General features: G+C 34.1%; 1 protein-coding gene across 14 annotated transcripts in view; it reads left to right on the top strand.

The window, feature by feature from the left end:
• The window catches only part of mmd (disintegrin and metalloproteinase domain-containing protein mind-meld), a 370,022-nt gene that overhangs the window by 130,379 nt on the left and 219,937 nt on the right, over positions 1 to 19,706 (top strand). For all 14 annotated transcript variants that reach the window (XM_085204490.1, XM_085204489.1, XM_085204483.1 and 11 more), the window contains one exon: positions 4,308 to 4,445. In XM_085204490.1, the coding sequence (XP_085060616.1) occupies positions 4,308 to 4,445 (138 nt within the window). The remainder of the gene's footprint in view (positions 1 to 4,307; positions 4,446 to 19,706) is intronic.

The raw sequence follows: 19,706 nt of genomic DNA, 5'->3' as shown, positions 1-19,706 counted from the left end.
GTTCAAGCTTGATGCGAAGTATTTCTTCACGAGCATTTCTTGCTCTACGTCTGGATTTCGTAGACTTCTTCGAGTTTGCACGTTTCGAAGTTGTCGACTTTATTTGTGTGTCTTCAAATTGTTCCTCCTTGTTAATTGAAATAATTCTTGAGTCTTCCTTTTCGTCACTTGGTACTATTAAGTTCTTTTCTATTTCGGAATCCTCTTGTGTATTCGTAGGCGGGTGTGTCACCTCTGTGTGACTAGATGAAGGGTCGGCTTCATATCTCAATCCCTCGGATCGACCTCTTGATCTTGTGATAGGCATCTTAGTAAAAACCTACGATAATTGGTAAAACTCACCAAGACGAAACGATAATACTCGAAGGCGGATGCACGAAGATTCTCGGAGACGAACGACGACACTCGAAGGCGGAAGCACGAAGATTCTCGGAGACGAACGACGACACACGAAGGCGGATGTCGGAGGATGATGCACGAACACTCACGAAGACTTACGATAATACTCGAAGGCGGATGCACGAACACTCACGACGTGACTTACGGCGCGATAGATGTCAGCGCAGTAGCGAGCACGACAGTCAATGCGGACGCCAACGGAGGCGGCGGAGAGCGCAGCGGAGAGCGCTATGTGACGGAGAACACTGCGCGACGGAGAGCACTGCGCGATGTAGTACGATAATACTCGAAGGCGGATGCACGAAGGTTCTCGAACACTCACGATAACACTCGAAGGCGGATGTCAGAGGCTGATGCACGAACACTCACGAAGACTCACGATAACACTCGAAGGCGGATGTCAGAGGCTGATGCACGAACACTCACGAAGACTACAGGCGAGTAAGGCGACTTCAGCACAGTTGCGAGCGCGACAGTCAATACGGAATATACTGCGCGATGGAGCACGGCGCGACGGAGAGCACTACGCGATGGAGCACTTACGAAGACTCACGAAGGCGGATGCACAAAACACTCACGACGTGACGGGATATGTGACGTCAGCGCAGTTGCGAGCGCGACAGTCGATACGGATGCGAAACGCGACGGCGAATGCGTTTGCGAGCGCGACGGAAAACACTGCGCGATAGAGTACTGCGCGACGGAGCACTTGCGCGACGGAGCACTGCGATAACTTGCACGATGACGGATGATGCTTCAGCTTCGGTGAGGAGTCCCCAGATCCGGCTCGAAGGACCAGCACGTTGTACCGGACGGGCGGAACTCAAGTGAATGAGCCGCTGACGCCCTGCACACTATAGGTTCTAGATCATGGGAACACGGAGTATGCTGAGACCCCAAGACGTTCTTGTGAGTCGTTCTTGTGAGACGTTCTTGTGAGTCGTTCTTGTGAGACGTTCTTGTGAGTCGTTCTTGTGAGACGTTCTTGTGAGTCGTTCTTGTGAGACGTTCTTGTGAGACGTTCTTGTGAGTCGTTCTTGTGAGACGTTCTTGTGAGTCCTTCTTGTGAGACGTTCTTGTGAGTCGTTCTTGTGAGACGTTCTTGTGAGTCCTTCTTGTGAGACGTTCTTGTGAGTCCTTCTTGTGAGACGTTCTTGCGAGTCCTTCTTGTGAGACGTTCTTGTGAGTCGTTCTTGTGAGACGTTCTTGTGAGTCCTTCTTGTGAGACGTTCTTGTGAGTCCTTCTTGTGAGACGTTCTTGCGAGACGTTCTTGTGAGACGTTCTTGTAGGACGTTCTTGCTATACATTGAAACAAGATACTGAAACAGGATGTTGAAACAGGATATTGAAACAAGATGTTGATCACTGTATAACGGTCGGTGACTGTCGGCTCTATTCGTGTCTTGTTCCGATTCTATCTTCTTCCTGTTGTGCTCACCGTTGATTGCCGACTGTCTCTGTCTCGCCCGACGCGCACCTCCGTTGCGCGGAGCTAAACGGTAACGAGAGCCGCGAGCCACCGAGCCGTTTTATCTTTATTTACAACAATATTTTTACTATGAATATCACACATTTACATTTATATTTTAATAACTAAAAATCGGATGTTTTTACAATTTATACATATTAAAAGAACATAAAAATATCTATCTATCTATGTATAAAACATTATACTATTTAAGTATTATCTATTATTAAATTACGAAAAATGCTGTTACGATGACGAATTTTACATGAGTTTTTACAATGAAAATTCTCTCTAAAATTAATTACACACATTAGGAATATACAAATCTGTTATTTTGTTACAGAAAACTATGACAAACAATAATTAATAATAAAATTTACTATACGGAAGTTACTATTATATAAAAAGCGATTAATGCGGCAAATCATAGTACAACTATTCAAATACGATATAAAGTCGAAAATTATTATCTAAAACGGAACCCAAATCTATTTATATTTATTATTTAATGTAATTACTTATTTACAAAGGAAAAAACACTATTAATTTAGAAAAGACACTAATAATAACTTTCAAAATTACGAGAGTGGTATGACGTCACTTTTTGCCAAACTAAACAGTCTCTAACATGTTGTGACGAGTTCACAGCCGATGATGCGCGTCGGTTGTCGCGAACAAATACAATAGTTTAAATAGCAAGATTTAATTAAATTCGAAGTTTATTTGGTAATGCATTTTCAAGAACTCCGACGACAGTGCTTCACCTGTCTTATTTACAATGCTTTTTGAAGCAACGACACAATGCACTTATCAAACAAATAGCGAGTAAAGTAAAGTAGATTAAATGTAAGACAGTCGCGTCGTGGCGCAGAGGGAGAACGTCTGACTGTAAGTCTGACGGCTGGGGTTCGATTCTTACTCGGGCAATGAATTATTTTCCGTAATTCCGTTCACGCAATGAAAATAGAAAATAGAATGTATAGTGGGGAACGAAGTTTCTTGGAAACCTAACATTTTTCTACATTTTCTAAAAAAGAAATTTGTTTAATTGTTTATGTATATTTATTCTATAAAAATAGTATGTAGTGAAAAATAATATAGAAAATAAAATTTCGTACTTGGACTCAATACACATCTAGGAAACCTTTAAACTCTTAAAATATGTCTTACCTATTACTCTTCTCTTCTTTCTCTACTTTCTCTCCTTTTCAATTATCTAACACTGTTACGTCTAATCTTATATAGTCTTCAGGCAAGCCGAGGCACCATTGTCCTCTAATGAATAGTACGAGGTCGACCTCTGTCTGCTGATGACACTTTTGATTGAGACGCGAGACGTCCACAGACCGTCGATATTTTAAGCTCTTCAATTTTGTCGTTATTAAATATTCAAAATTAATTCGGTATTTTTGAGTTTTCTATTAATTTAAGTTATAGGAGTATTTTTTTATTTCAAAATTAACTAATAATAAATGTAAAATCGTAATGTACAATGACTATACACAATTAAAGCATGCGAATGAATACGGGTTCGATTTTCATCGAGGGAATGAAATGAAGAAGAAAATTTCTTCACTATGGTAACCATACAAATCGCGGCGTAGAGTTCCGCCACTCAACACACAATGTCTCAAAAATTCGGGAAGGGAAGTGGGAAGTCTGGAACGGAAGTGTCGTAATGGGAAAAAAAATGTTTGTAAAGCAATTTCAGGATAAAATTGCAAAAGCCTATCTTTATCAGTGGACACATTTCTTGTAGACAATAGTTTTCCGTTCCAGCTGTAAGATCATGATTAGGAGTATTGTATCAGCTTTTTTTATTGATAACGAGTATTTTTCAGGAAATTCGATTCGATATTCATCTGTTTACATTGTTTGGTTGTTCTGTAATAATAAATTTAAATTAATGTTTTGCTGGCTCAGTGGGAGATGTTTGTAATTCAATATATTTTCAATTTTTTTTGTATAATTATTTTTGTTGATTGTACTTATATAAGTGTTTATTACACTAAAATATTTTTTATATACTGCACACAAGGGCGTATTTAAAATGATTTTGCAAATTCACAATTTGAAAATACTACTAAGTTAGGAAATATTTAAATTGATTGACATTTGATTTCGTGTAAAGGTTTTTTTTTTCAATGATATAATTCAAAGGATGGACTATCCAGCAGCTTATTTTTTTGCTTCACCTTGTATCCCGCACATTGGGCGCAACTTGGGGAACCTATTTGTTATTTTACTGGGAATCAAATCTTGAACATCTACAAATCCGGATTTTACAGCCAGATTGCTGCTCCGAAACAACTGCGATATATACAAAAGTGTAGTGTATATAAAATAGCGACAGTATAGATTGAGCGAATATATAAAGAATATATTTATAAACGGTAATACTACTATTTCACATATATAATAAATATATTTAATCACCAGGTGAAGCCGAGCCCGGGGGCAGGCGGAGGTGCGCGGGCGCGGGCGCGGGCGGTGTGTCGCGCGGCATGCGGCGCCGCCCGCTGCTGCTGCTGCTGCTGGCGTTGCTGCTCGCGCACGGCCTGCTCGCCGCGTCCGGAGGTAAGGGATGCTTACTTTTTTATTTACTTACTAGCGACCCAATCGAGAACCACGTAATAATTTATTGACTTACTAATTTAATTTAATGTAATTTAAATTGACTTACTAATTTAAATTATTTTCTTGTTATTATCATTTTAAAGACCATCTCCATATATTGAAAACTAAAGTTTTATCCAATTCAATAAAATATTACAGTCTTAAATTTTACATATTTGTTAAAAGTAATTGAAAAGTCTTAAAAGGAAAGTAAATGATAGAGGGTACTTTCGTGTAACCGCTTTTCTAGGTTAGATTAATTAGGGATGCTGTAGAATGCAGGCAAGTAAGATTTAATTAATTATGTCCATTTGGATTTAGTTGGAAAGTTAAGATTAGTTACATACTGGATGTTTAAAGTGAAATATTTGTATTGAATTCTATATGCCACTACAGTTCATTAAGGATTAGGTCGTAGTGGGTATTAGGATAGCGTGACGGTAAATGCGAAGGTTGTTCGACTCGACTATCAAGGAAATTTATTATTTTCATTTAAATTATTTTTCATATAGCATCATCAATTTATTTATAGTAAATTTTACCAAATTTTCGAGTCATTGCTTGTTGATTGGTGAAACTCCAGGATCCTCATGCTTTTTACGGCATCTTCCTCCGGTATCATCGATCTCTGTTGTCCCCCTACCTCTCCTACCACTCACTGTCATTTCTTAAATCGATCGATTTATATAAAATAGTGCACAATTTGCATAAAAATATTAAACAAAACAAGAGATATGCTGTTATCAGATACATTTTAAGGCCAATATGTTAAAACGATTTACATTCAGTAAGTCTGAAATCATTTACATGTTTGACGTACAAAAATACTATGAGGGTAATTGAGCGTTTACGAACCAATAAACCATTCAACGGGATCCGCTTAAAAGTAGAAGCTATCGAACATTCGAGGTTTTTCAATCAAGCAAATAGTAGATAGGGATGTCAGTGTGTTACTAAAAATTTAAGCGTAATACATGTGTGGTAGTCTCTCGCTTTCAAGCACAGCAGGGTGGGCAGAGGGAACCTAGTGCTTGGACACTCTGCTCTCTGCTTTTCGTTAATTTTTCAAAACAGTGCGAGTTGAAGCCTTCGTAACACAGTGATAGACAGGTTAAATGTAACCACGACAGTTGTGGATTTCCCACTCAGAGGAACATTAGGTTCCCTTTATCTACTCTGCTATATGCAGGATAGAGCGTAAAACTACAAAAAAATACGTGTTGAGTAGCAGTACACAACGCCGCTTTTGTGTACCAGAGAGGAGAAATGAAAATAATTCAAATATAATAATCCCACGAGTGAAGAACTACCATAACATTTACAATATATATATATTTGTCTAAATCCCCGTATCTGAGAACCCTAGCGTGTCTAAATAGCAACGTTTTCAACACTTGCCTCGTATAAATGTTCTGCGGACACAACTGTCTCTGACAAATGAATGGGCGAGCCACGTTGCAACGGATAAGACCGAAATGCATCTCGGGCTGAACTAAAGGCGAATTCTTGAAGCAAGTTTATAATTAAATGCTAGATATTGTTAGGAAGATGATATATTTTACTTTACTTGGGTGAGTTGTACGGAGTTAAATTAAAGTATCTTATTTGTTAATGTTATACGCTTTCGCGGTGATAGTATTGTTATGGTGGAAGTAATTCTGTTTTTCAAATCTTAGTTAAATATTGCTACGTAAGTCTAGGGAACCTAATGTTATGATCCTCCATTTCTCATACACCGCCAAATTTACGTGATGATCGTCCAATAATCAAGATATTTCTCGTTCAGTGGTGGTTTGTTTGTTAATAGAGCAAGGAAATGAAAATAATTATTTCCCTCGTATGGGATTCGATTCCACAATTGTCGCCTACAGTCAGATGGTATGCCGCTTCGCCAGGACGTTCATCGTAATCCAAATTGGCCTGAAAACAGAAAAACTATTAAATACTTTTTTACTTAATATTTATAGTAAGTTCGACAGACAGAAGCTAGACAGGTAAATCGTTTCTCCACTTACCGCACAATTTTCTAAAACATAACGTCATCAAAGGAAATACCAAATATAATTACTTTTACGGTCTCTTACCATAAAAAGTAACATAATATTGTAGCTTCAATAACATTTTATACCACTAACAACATCTTAAGAGACCTGTTTTCATCCAATTATCGTCTAAATGAAATGTATTGTCAAACTATATAAATCAAAGTTCCATTTGTAACTATTAATCAGCCAGATCAAAGTCCTTTAAATATAACATAAAAGTGGGGAAACGTCAAAACAGAAGGTAATTGAATTACCTTTGAAGAACAATAGGAGGGAGTTCTGAATGGACAATTACATAGATGTCAGGAATCCCCCACTTTAGATACACTTCCTGCAATCTAACATTATCATTCGTTCACGTGGAAAACGAAAACAGGGTTAGGGAAAAGTCTCAATAAGCACCAGCTACGAATCAAATAATAAAAGAAGTCGAAACTGGTACTTTTAGGTATGTGTGAAAAAGAACACAATTCATGGAGTTGTAACTTAGCTAAGAAAGTACTTTTAGTAAAAAGATTTTGGGATCAATTATGGAAAAAATATTATTAACTTAGATTATTAATAAAATTTTACTGACACTTTTGGCAACCACAAAAACTAAAAGGCTGAATGAGAAGTACTACCTACTTAAGCGTTCTTATCACGTTTGGGTGAGATAAAAATTTACCAAAGAGTCAGAGATATTTATTATATTTAAAGAGAAAAACCTATGCTATATTATATATTTTATTCTAGTGAAGTTGATGGGTCTGTTCCACTGGATGAAGCCTGATGATACCATATACATTTTATGTCTCATTTTGGTTCATTAATCAAGCAAACGCAACTATGTTTGTAAATTATACTAATGCTATAAATGTGAAATCCTTATAAGGATGGTAAATCCTAGATAAGATATAGAAAAATCTTAACAGTAATATAGTCAGTACATAAGAAATAGTACTAAGTAAATAAATAATGAGTTTGAAAATAGGTAATAATAGTCTTTCTGTATACACTAACATTTTAATTTTTTTAAACAAGCAATTACGTCATTGTTGCACCAAATAACTAATATGTTCATGCACATAGGACGATGATTAGAATAATTCTAGAACAGTGTCTGTAAATAAAAGAAAAATAAAGGAATAAATAAACCTTGCTGTAGTATTTATAGCACATTATTTCAACATGTAACATTACAAATCAACGAAGTTACCCAACAACTTCGAAGTGTTACTTCTGTCCCATAAGGTCTTCACATTATTTTGAGAAAATCTGGACGTTTGCCAATCGATTTATCCTGGTTGTATAGGAAAAAATGGGTTATGCTTTGGAAATAAAGATTAAAATTATTAAATCTATAAGATATTTATTGAAAAACATAAATGCAGGACCTTAATAAACAAAGTGACCCAATATCCAGTTATATTTTTGAGAAATCAGCTCTTAAGAGTAGAAGTAGAATAGTGAAGAGTCCTACATTCCTCAAGGAACCTAGGTGCCAAATTTCAGTGTTCCCCAGCAGTCAGCCAATTACAAAAATATTAAATATGTAAACAGCAATATGATGCCATATGCGAATTTATATATATTTCAATCGAAGAAAATTTTATATTAAAAATCTTATTAATAAATCAATTCCTGGATATCAATGTAAATACTAAATAAAAATCGACTCACGTGTAGACATTTTAATCAAAGTTGTATTGAAATAGAAACAAAAACTAAACTTACAAAGCGAAAAACTGGACTTCTACAAGGCTTTCATTTGATTTCAAGCTTTCGACCTTTTGAACTCATTGCGAAGCTTTTAGTGTAACAGAAAGTTAACAGTCTAGATTCAACTCTGTCTGGAGGTAAGTTCTTGCCTCTCTTGGAACCGTTTCATCAATTTAATATTATGTTTTACCTTGTTATATGAAAAACATTCAGAAGTTATATTTGTAGGAATGTACGTATATGAAAGAATAAGTTAAGAAATAATATGTTTGTTACGAAGTTAGGAGGTAGATACGTAAATTCACTAGTGATATTTCTTAAATAGTAATAGTATATCAACACAGTAGAATCATCATCATCTGTAATTAAAAACATACAATAATTCGTATTGTAGGCTTTTAATTACAGATTATGTGGTTATCAACTTAATCATATATAATGTAATTTTATTTGCATGGACTTTAAGACGTGAATTAAAATAGACCATCTTTTCTTATCTTTGAAAAATCCTCTCTTGGTGTTCCTTTACTACCTGACCTGCCTATATACCAAATTGAAACTTTTTAAGTCAAGTGTATATACTGTCCAAGTGCTCTGGCCATCAAATCATCAAATATTCTTAACGAGCTCCTCTGCAAATCTTATATACTTGTTACAACTTATTTTTATAGTTCGTGGGTTTGGAACCCGTTTTTTTAAATTGTTATACGTTTTTCTTGCCTCTAAAATCTTAGTCTATGTTATAAGGATACTAATCCCGATAGTATGAAGTAATGTTTTAAAAGATGGGACATGACTATTGCCTAGTTCCGAATTTACGAAGGACAATCTGAATGGTGTGTCAGAAATATCGATTTTGGATCCAAATCACCGTCACTAATTCGCGCTATATTTCACTCATCGCGAGTCTATTCAAAACAGCGTTCGCAAATAATGACCTAAATTCAAAGATTTATTTCTCTTGTCGATAAATAGGGTGGATAAATTATGCTCCCATGATTCATGGTTGATGTTTTCATGTAAAACATGTATTATATGATAATAATATGCTTAAAAGCTAACTTTTACTTCGGGATTTGATCTCTCTGTCAAATGAAAATATTTCAGTATATTGCTACGTATTAAAACATAGTGATATAGCACTCAGCCTACTTTTTGCCCGTAAAGAAATTTTCAAAGATTAATGCTTGGTGGGATGGTTAATAATTATGTTTTTTAAGCAGAAGTAAACTTTAACGTCGTTCTGAAGCAGCGACGATTAGGAGTTCCCTCTTGGGCGATTGATATATTTTCGTTTCCCCGCTCTGGTAATAAGACAAAGCGCGGCGTTGAATTCCGCCATTGAACCCGTAATGTCTCGAAAATAAGGGCGAGCGTGCGGTGAGTGAGGAACGAAGTGTAACACTAGGTACCTACTAACTAACATAACCATCAATTAAAATTAAAGTTTCTTCAGATCCAGTCTAACTTAGCTATAATAGCATCGCTTTTTCTCATTAATATCTTAATTAGAACCAAAAAGTAATATAGAATAAAATTAAACAATTTCTTTCCTCCACCAGAAACCTCATTACAGAGCCAGATGCTCAAATAAGTACGCAGTAAAAATTACAATTACAATAATGATAATTTGAACTAACTTGTAATATTTTATCTAACAAAGGCCAACCTCCATCGGGCGTATCATTAAAACAGAATGAGAACAATTCTGAAGCCATAGACACCAGGCAACTCTTAATACTGTATAATTAACACGTTTAAATTAAGTCGCGGCGTGATTAAAAATAAGTACTGTTGATAATAGGGAGTTATCTAAAGGTGAGATTTAGTGTTTAATTATAAACCTTTTATATCGAAATGGTCAACATTTACGTTTAAATTAATGATTTAAATTTTCATGACAAAACAATATTTATAATATTTTTTGTTTTTTGTTATTTAGCTTCATTCTGTATTGTGTCCTAACCTTCGAAACATTTCGTGTTGAGTGGTAGAATCGACATCGTCTTTTTAATTTTGTGTCTAGATTATTTAAAATATAGATTCTATTAAAAGTGCAAAGAACAAGTCTTCATCGATCTGGTCTTGACAATATTCATGTGTTTAACATAATAATGATGTCCGTTATTTACGTATGTAAATTGTACACTGATTGCTAAAAAAAATATTAAAAATTATGAAAAATCTTTTAAAAGATTTCCTTAAATTTTAATCCTGTGAATTTAAAGTATTCCAGATACCTAATCTTCTCTTTGTGATAACAGAAAATTAATTTGATTTTTTTCCTTTATATCTCCGCTTTAAGTGCCACGACAGAAGTGAAAATTGCAACAGATTATGCAAATACGATAGACGCTCCAATAAATTTGGGAACAATTTGTCCAATGGCAATACGAAATAAAACATAGCGTACCATACACCACCTGTAAAACCTCATTTTTAAGCTGTATCCTCAGTTCCTGTGCCATTATCCCGCCTACCTCCGCATTTGTGAGCAATTTACATAATTTTTCCTACCAAATTCTCAGTTATTTGTCGTTTAACGTTAACTTAAGTGTTGTACGGTCCCTTAGCTTTAATGGGTTTATGAACGCATTTACTGCACACATTAAGCTACCAAATTTTAATTATACAGCGGCAAATGGGATAGTTAAACTGTTTGTCTATTTGATCCGAACAGGTTGTCGCTATTTTGATGGTTAATTGAACTGAAATTTCAATTTAATTGGAAAATGTTTATCGATAATATTATATAGAAAACAATGTTGGAACGTCTATTATGTACGATAATGCAGATTTTTTTTGTAAATAACAATTTTGTGATATAGAAACATAAAATATAATGAGTCCGTACTCGTAATTAATACGGTTTGAGTATTTTCTGTTTAGTTTTACGATGTATTCTGCATATAACAAAATAGGCATAAGGAACCTCGTGCTAAGGCGACCTAGTGTTTCCCCCGCACTTCTCAATTTTTGAGACATTCCTTGTTGAGTTAAGTAGCTGACACATTTTGAAGGTAATAAAAACATCGATGAAGTTTATTAAGGAAATATTGTTTCATTTTCAACATCATCTTCACCTTCTCAACATGCAATGCTTCCTGAATTAGGCGGAAAGTAGGGAACGGAGTGAGCACTAGGTTCCCTCTGTCTACTTTGCTGTGTGCGGGATACAGCGTGAAGCTGATTTGATTTTTGTTCTCAATGAAAATCTATTTAGATACGAACATAACATATTTCCATTCATACCATTTACTCGAGCCAAAGAATTGAAATCCGCTACCACTGGAATTAGCATAGTATCTGTTGAAGGAGACAAAAAAAAATCCTCGCCTAAAAATAATTCTCACAGATACGAAGTCATTACATAACGCTGTTTCATATTAGCGAGGGGAGGTAAAATTGGCTTAAACGAGCACTCCTTTCTGATTCAATATATTAATTTAAATTTTGGATATTAAATTCAGCCTTATTACAATAATTGTTAATTAATTTTGGGCGCCGAGAAGTTTTATGTCCTTGGAGGTATTGTTATTAAAATTCAATTAAGGTATACTTGTTTGTGGCGTTGGGTAAGGCAGTGGACATGGAAAGTTGGTAGCACGTGCTCCATTTGTCTAATTCGAAAGTTAGATTACAGTCAGTGTTGGTTTCGAAGTCGTTTGGAATTATTTTACGAGTGGACTATTACTTTTATTTATTGTGGGGTCATTTTCACTTCTGTTGACTTGATTACTTATTTATATAATAGCCCTTAGAATTATAAAGCGTGATTTTAAGTTTTGCTACTCAACACTTAATATCTTGAAAATTGGCGGAAATTAGGAAATGGAAATATATTGAAAATTAGTCCGAAAGTAGGAAAAATTAAATGTCTTGACACACCCTCCTATTCGAGGGATACTGGGTGAAGTTAAAAAAAGATAGTTTTACATTCTAGGGAATAGTTATAATATAGAAATTGATAAAAAATATGTCCCCGAACAAGATTCAAGCCATCGATCGTTTGTAATTACTTCATAATTTCCATCTAATATCAATTAATATCATAAACAGTTGTTAGTTAGATACATTGGCTAACTGAAAGTAATGAGAAGCATAATAAATATAGAAAAGTTTCAGGAATTTGAGTGAATAAGTCCCGGGGCCTTCACAACGTTGCAGTAGGACAAAAGCCTTCCAAAAAGTTAAATTGAAATTTTAAGCAGATCCGATTCGAAATATTATTCGTCATTTCATTCAACAGTTAGCTTCTAACGAGGATAATTAGGTTTGAATAATTTCTATCAGTTAATGCTACCATTGTCCGATGTTGGTGAGGGTTCATTATCGAACGCCATTTTGGACATTTGCTAGTTTTATATTTGGGATGTATTTAATGCTTGTACCTAACTAATATTTATTCTTATGTTACTAATCTTTTATTAAACTGAAACATTCGTATAATGTCCAAGTCTCCGATATTCCGTAATTATTAATTTTATATAGTAAAATTTTATATTTTTATCAAAATATACAAAAATGGAAAGTAAAACTTGAACCTCATATAAAATAACTACACCTGTACTAAAAAGAAAGAGAATAGTATCTTGTTAATGAGATTAGAAAACTTATTTTATTTGCCAAAGTATAAATACATAAAATACTTTTACGTTAGTAGTACTACCTTTTGGCTACATCTAAAGAGATATCGACCTAACGACGTAGTAATTAAGGGTTATTATTGCAATGGAGAAAGTGGAAGAAAATGCTTTAGAACATCATAAATAGGGCTCTTTCAAAGACTTTATATTTAAGCGAAATCTTCTTTGTGTTACTTTTGTTGCGTACATTTTATATGGTTTTATCATCCTCGAAGGTATCCTAGAATTTCTATGAGGTTATCAAAGCAAGTATACATAGTTCACTTGAAAGAACAAAAACGTGTAGATGTATTAAGTTAATCTACTCGTTGTATAATAACATTTATTTATATGTTTATATATAAAAATAATGAATATATAACAGGACTATAACTGAACTTTTAGAAGACTCATTTTTAGGGTTCCGGTTTTGAGGTATAAAAAGGTAAAAACGGAATGCTTAAAGGATCATTTTGTCGTCCGCCTGTTGAGACCATTTATCTCTGCAAATCACGTGTAGAATTAATATCTAATATTCAGATCTATGGTTTTTTGACGCACAAAACACTCATGCTTCTGCGTAATCAAAATTTATTGTAACACAAATAAAGAAAAATATCCAAAAAGTGATAATTTATAGGTATTTTTAGTATTATTAGGAAAAAATAGGAATTAGTATTTCCTGTTGACCTACAATCCCGAAATTGGTAAAGGAGCCTCGATGGGCGAGTCCAACTTACACTTAATCGGCTTTTTTAAGCTTCAAGTATCTCGTATATAGCAGAGTAGCCAGAGACAACTCATTGTTAAGAAATTCCATTCCCAACTTGCCACGTTTTGTATAGAAGACTCATATCCTGTTTATATCAGGAAAAACCCTAAAAAAATCACTTAACCCAAACTGACCATTACAACACATAGAAAACCGAAATCCCTTAGGATTTTTCAACTCGAATATTTGGTAAATCCCTAGCAATTAGCAATCAATGTTACTATTTCTCTTCATTGATCCCTTCCTCAGTTTTATCTTGGCCTTACTCCACCCTTCGACCATTTACCTCGCTCGTAGTCCAAATCGTGTATTATCTTTTATGGGCAGCGTTTCAGCAATAATGTTGTGAGAATAAACGTTGGAGCAACTAGTACGTTATTGCTGCTTTTTTAGAGCTCGTTCAGCTAACAGCTGACAGTCGTTAGTGATTCCTTCATTTTTGGGAGTATATTCTGGTGTTATCTGACGTTCTGGGTATTATGTGGGAACTATTTATTTTGTCACAGCTATTGTATTCTGGGATATGTAAGATACGAGTATGTAGTGTTGTGAATAGAGATTGTTCTTAAGTGGATTTAATTAAGATATTTCTATTAATTAAAGGCAAATATGGACTTAAAACATTTTATATAACGTTAATAATTGTTTCAAAACACTCCGTTTTCCGCTTTCCGACTGAATCCGAAACATTTTGGGTTGAGTATCGAAAATCAAACCACGTTTCATTTACAAGGCTGCTAAATATAAAATTATTTTTTCCCCGAGTGGAAATAGTCGTCGAAGTCGAAATCACAATAACTCACCTTTGAGTCTAGCTACCTACATAAAATTTTGGAATGATAATATTTTGAGGAAACTAAACCTCAAACGCCACTCCATCTTCCATTTCATTACTTACAATCTCAATGTTCCAGGAACGGAACTTGAGTTCGAAGTTTGCATAAGCTTACAAACAAGTGGAAGGTGAATTGAATCTTGTAGCTGTATAAATGTATTGTCTCTTGAATATCTTCAATGCACTTTAACAACTTCTAGGTGACATCAAATGTATGTAGGTCATAGTTCCCCATAATTACCTCAGCGTCGATCAGACGTTTCTCTGATAAAGAGGTGCGTAAAGATTCCGTGAAAAACAAACTACGAGTAAACGACGAGAATATCCTCTCAGGACGGACAATAGACTGTAGTTTAGTAGATGTATAAACCAAAGAGCTAGAGCCTCGCGTCTTTGAGGCGACTGAACAAAAGATGAGGCCCAAGATGTCTAGCACTGCTGGAAGTACATCACACCGAAAACAATGGTTACAAACATTAATAACTTTCTTTGTTTCTCACCCTGAAGCGAACTGAAGATGGTGGATGACGGTGGATTAATAGATATTAAAAACTGAGTTTCAAATATTATTTTTTGGGAGAAGTAATGATTATCTCGACAATAACTTAAAAACTTGGCTTGATAGATTGTTATATATACAGTTTAGAACGTACTGTATTGTCTTGAAAATATATTTTCTTAAACAAATATTAATATCGTTCTTTTAACATTTATAAAAGAACCTAAAGGATATTAGGTACAGTAAATATTTGTGTACGATATATTAAAGATCCTATTTGTTATCCTTGAGATGTTTTATATGATGATATAAATATCAGAACATAATAAAAACATGACGTATACTTTTATTATATGGAATAGAATATTTTAAAAATTATTAATTGAATGTATGTTTGTTTTTATTACACACTATATGCGCTTATTCTAAAGAAGTCAACAATTGGTAATGTAAGACTAATTTAAATTTAATTAAAATAATAAATTAACATACATAAATTTTCTTAGAAAATAATGTATTTAAGAAGTTCAAGAAAATCTTTAGCATAACTGACGTCAGAATTTGTTTAGAAAAATATTACACAAGTAGGCCACGACCTTTGCAAGTCAAAACATTATGGGAGTTGTTTCCTCAAACAAGCTGTAACTTTTGCAAATTGGCTTATAATTTATATCCACCGAGCCGAGAATCAAACCTAAAATACAGCGGAAGCGTTAAGCAAACGAACCAAATCAATTTGCATTTGGCCTCAGCAAAAGTTTTGTTCTACCAAAAACTTTGTACCGAACCAAAAAAAGCTTGTTTTTTTCGGCTGAAAGTAATGGAAAACACGAAATAGGAGGTCAGAGCGAAGTAATTCTGTTTTCTAATAATCCGACAAGGCCTATTCTTAGGCGCCCTCTTAATTAAAACATAAATGACTTGCCGATGGGAGGAATGTTTTTATCCAAAAGAGGGAATTAGAAACATGAATTGTGATTTTTTTTCCTTTTCCTGGTGAATTCCGATCTCTGATAAGCTTAATAACTTTGGAAGGAGCCATTATTTTTTATTTTTGGTACTTAAAATAACAATCGTGGCATTATTAGAATAATTATAGTAGAAACGTAATAAAAGAAAAATGAGTTAGAGGAGAACAGGTTACAGTAGGGTATAGCGTAAAAAGGCTGGGGGAATTTATTGTTAGGACACATGGTAAAACTCAACGCCGCGCTTTGTATCATTACCAGTGCAAGGAAATTAATAGAAAAATATTTAATTTCCTCCAATGGAAAATGACGACAAAACCTGTCGCGTTTAAACTCATACCCTTTTTCCCTCCACTTCTACTCCCTCTTATGTTTTAGAAATCAATAACTCTATCCACCAAATCCAAGCCAAATTTTCATATTCAATCCAATTTCCAAAACACAGTAAGCAGCAAAAACGGTTAAATTATAATTTTCAAATGAAAACCGCGACTTAATGCCTATTAGTGAACATTATGCAGCCGAATTATTACAGGTCAACAACATTACAGCGGTTAGCGCAGCTAGCTGTGATTCGCCTAGTAGGTATATACATATTAGACATATACTAGTATTAACTGGACGACGATAAGTAGGAATAAAAAAATCTGCAGAGGAGGATGAGCAAAAAGGATATAGTGTCAAGATACACTGTTCTCTGCTCAATTTCCATATGTTACATGGCGTAACATAGCGTCTTTAGCTTTGTCTTGTTAGAGGGTCGCAAGAAAATAATTCAATCATCGCGCTTACAGTCAGTTAAATAAAATATAGGTATATCAAAAATGAGCTATGTAAATTCAATATTATTAACCATATTATTATACTTTCCTTTCTTTAGATTTATTATAAATTTTTATCTATATATATAAAAGGACTTGTCCTCACTGACTGAGGTAAGACGCACGCACAGCCGTAACCGCTGATGAGAGAAACGTAAAATTTGGGGAGATGTTTACTTTCATAATCTGGACATCCACTAAGAAGGGATTTTGAAAAATTTTTATCCTAAAGGGGTGAAATAGGGGTTGAAAGTTTGTATGGAAAAAAAATTAAAACGGCACCGATTCTTATAAAATTTGAAATTCAGACTCTTAAAAGTATTTAATTGAACACATGTTTCATGGTTTTCTAGAATTTTTCCCCTAAGGGTGCAAATAAGGGGTTGAAAGTTTGTATAGAATTTTTCTTAAATCGGCACCAATTTTTATAAAATTTGAAATTTAGACTCCTAAAAGTATTTAATTGAACATGTAATTCATGGTTTTCCAGAATTCACCCCCTAAGGGTGCAAAATTCACCCCCTAAGGGTGCAAATAAGGGATTGAAAGTTTGTATGGAAAAATCTTTAAATCGCCACCGACTCTTAAAGCCGACTCTTTTAGACTCTTAAAAATATTTTATTGAACACATGTTTCGTGGTTTATTAGAATTCACCCCTAATTACGCAAGCGAAGCTGCGCGCGTCCGCTAGTATTCTTATATAGGCCGACGTGGCGACCGAAGCATAAGCAATAAAATTGGAGATTCGATTCCTACTCGGGGTATACCTTCAAGACAAAGTGTGGCGTTAAAATCCGCTCGCTTAACACGCAAATCTAAATTGTAGTGAAAATGAGGAATGGAATGTTTTAACATTATACATATATCCCCTATCTACCCTGCTATATTTAGGATACAGCGTGAAGCTAATTTAATTTAAAATAGATTGAGGACACTACAGAAAAACCGATATTTACGAATATCACTCCATCAGCTCTTACCAGGGGAATCAACAATAAATCAAATCGTCCGAAAAACATATAACCAAGCGAAGTCATCTCAAGCACACTCATACGAGCCCGATGTAGTATACTTAATAAAAGGGTTATCTTTTAAGGGCTTGCCATGTCGATGGCATTGCTGAGTGCCCTTCAGATTTCAGGTAAATCTGTCTGCCTTTGTGAAATTTTCCTTGTACTTTCACCATATATTGAACTAAGATGGGTTTAACTAACTTTAGAAATGTTTAGATAATGCTAATTTCCATAGTGATTTTGTCATAATAGTTTGTTCTATATAGAATAACTAGCGGCCCGCTCGCGATTTCACCCGCGTTAACTATATTATTATTAATTTCTCTATGAGTACCTACGTCCTATACATAAGTGACGTCCATGCAAAATTTGAGACTCCTAGCATTTGTAGTAACGAATTTTCATACAAACTTTCAACTACAAAAACAACCCCTTAGAAGTCAAATATTACAAATTCCCGTCTTAGCGTTCACCTACGTCCTATAAATAACTCCTATGCAAAATTTGAGATTCCTAGCACTTGTAGTTTCTGAGATTTCGTGATGAGTGAGTGACCTTTCGATTTTATATATATAGATAGATATAGAATTTGGGTGAACTTTATTTCTCTTCTTGGCTTTGGTAAGTACAGTGCAGCGTGGTGAGCCGCACACAATACAGAATGTCTGGAATTTGGGCATAAACATCCCTTTTTGTATCCAAATTTTATAATTACGGTAACTAGAAGAATTTATAACTAGCTATGTGAAAATTAATTATAACCAATCACAGAATTTTTAACTATCTATGAAATTTACAATTTAGGAAATTACACTTAAAAATTAAACATCTGAGAAAAACTAAATAAAAATCTTTCTTAACACAAGATAATCAACCCATAAGCTACAAAAATGTCTACTCATGATAATTCAACGTGAATCTCTCAAATAATAATTCCTCAACTGGCATTGACAAAGTACCAAGAGACTTATTAGTGGGCGGTCTCTAAGACGCACTCAGCCAGGGCTTACATTGACGCAATTGTATATATTTGCATTTATTTAAAATTATACGTTAAGAATTACATTGAAAAGTTATGTTTTCTACTAGGTGGTATTTAGATGTCATTCTATGTGAAACTGAGGTTGATGTGGGCTCGAATACGTTTCATTTATAAGAGTTTATAAATAAAACATATTCGACATACATATACTTATTATTTACTAGCTGACCAGGCGAACTTCGTACCGCCTAACAGTCATTCTTTATTTTTTGTTTTTTAATACTTATTCTGCTATTCGAGGCACCGGAGCGAGTATATAATAATAATAATACTTTATTGCAATAAAAAACTAAGAAACAATACAGTAATAATATTTACAAAAAGACAATAAAGAAGTGCAATGGCGGGCCTTATCACTAAAAGCGCTTTCCTACAGGCAACCATTTGAAAGAACTTATGATAAAAACACAACATACATACAAATATATATTAACATACATGCATACATACTATATATATTTTGCCAAAGTGATTGCAATTAAACAAATTAAACTAAAAAAAAGTAAATATTATATGTGTATCTATTTATATGTGTAAAAGTTATGTAGGTACATTAGTTTTGTACTTTTTACACAATAATTGATTATGTAAATAGAAAAACAGATAATAATTTTAAAATTAGATTACTTAGATTTAACCCTCCTTTAACACCCTGGCATTTCTTTTTCTAATATTTTCAACAGAAATTACTCCTCTACAGCTTCATTATATGGGTAGATTAACTAAAACACTTAACATTCAATTGTGTTAATCGTAAATATTATGTATTACTAAAGTATTGAGATGATTACTATTCTTTTCCGATGTAATTAATTTTTAACAAATAGTAATTAATAACGCAACAATATGTTTAAAATTCTGTTTCTATTTTCTCAAATATAAATTTCTTGATATATTTAA

Source organism: Heliconius melpomene, chromosome 20 (assembly GCF_056956725.1).
Source record: "Heliconius melpomene rosina isolate 202511_hmr_F chromosome 20, ASM5695672v1, whole genome shotgun sequence".
In the NCBI taxonomy this organism is placed as follows: domain Eukaryota; kingdom Metazoa; phylum Arthropoda; class Insecta; order Lepidoptera; family Nymphalidae; genus Heliconius; species Heliconius melpomene.
The sequence above is the reverse complement of the archived record's forward strand: the minus strand, read 5'-3'. Positions and strand labels throughout refer to the sequence as shown.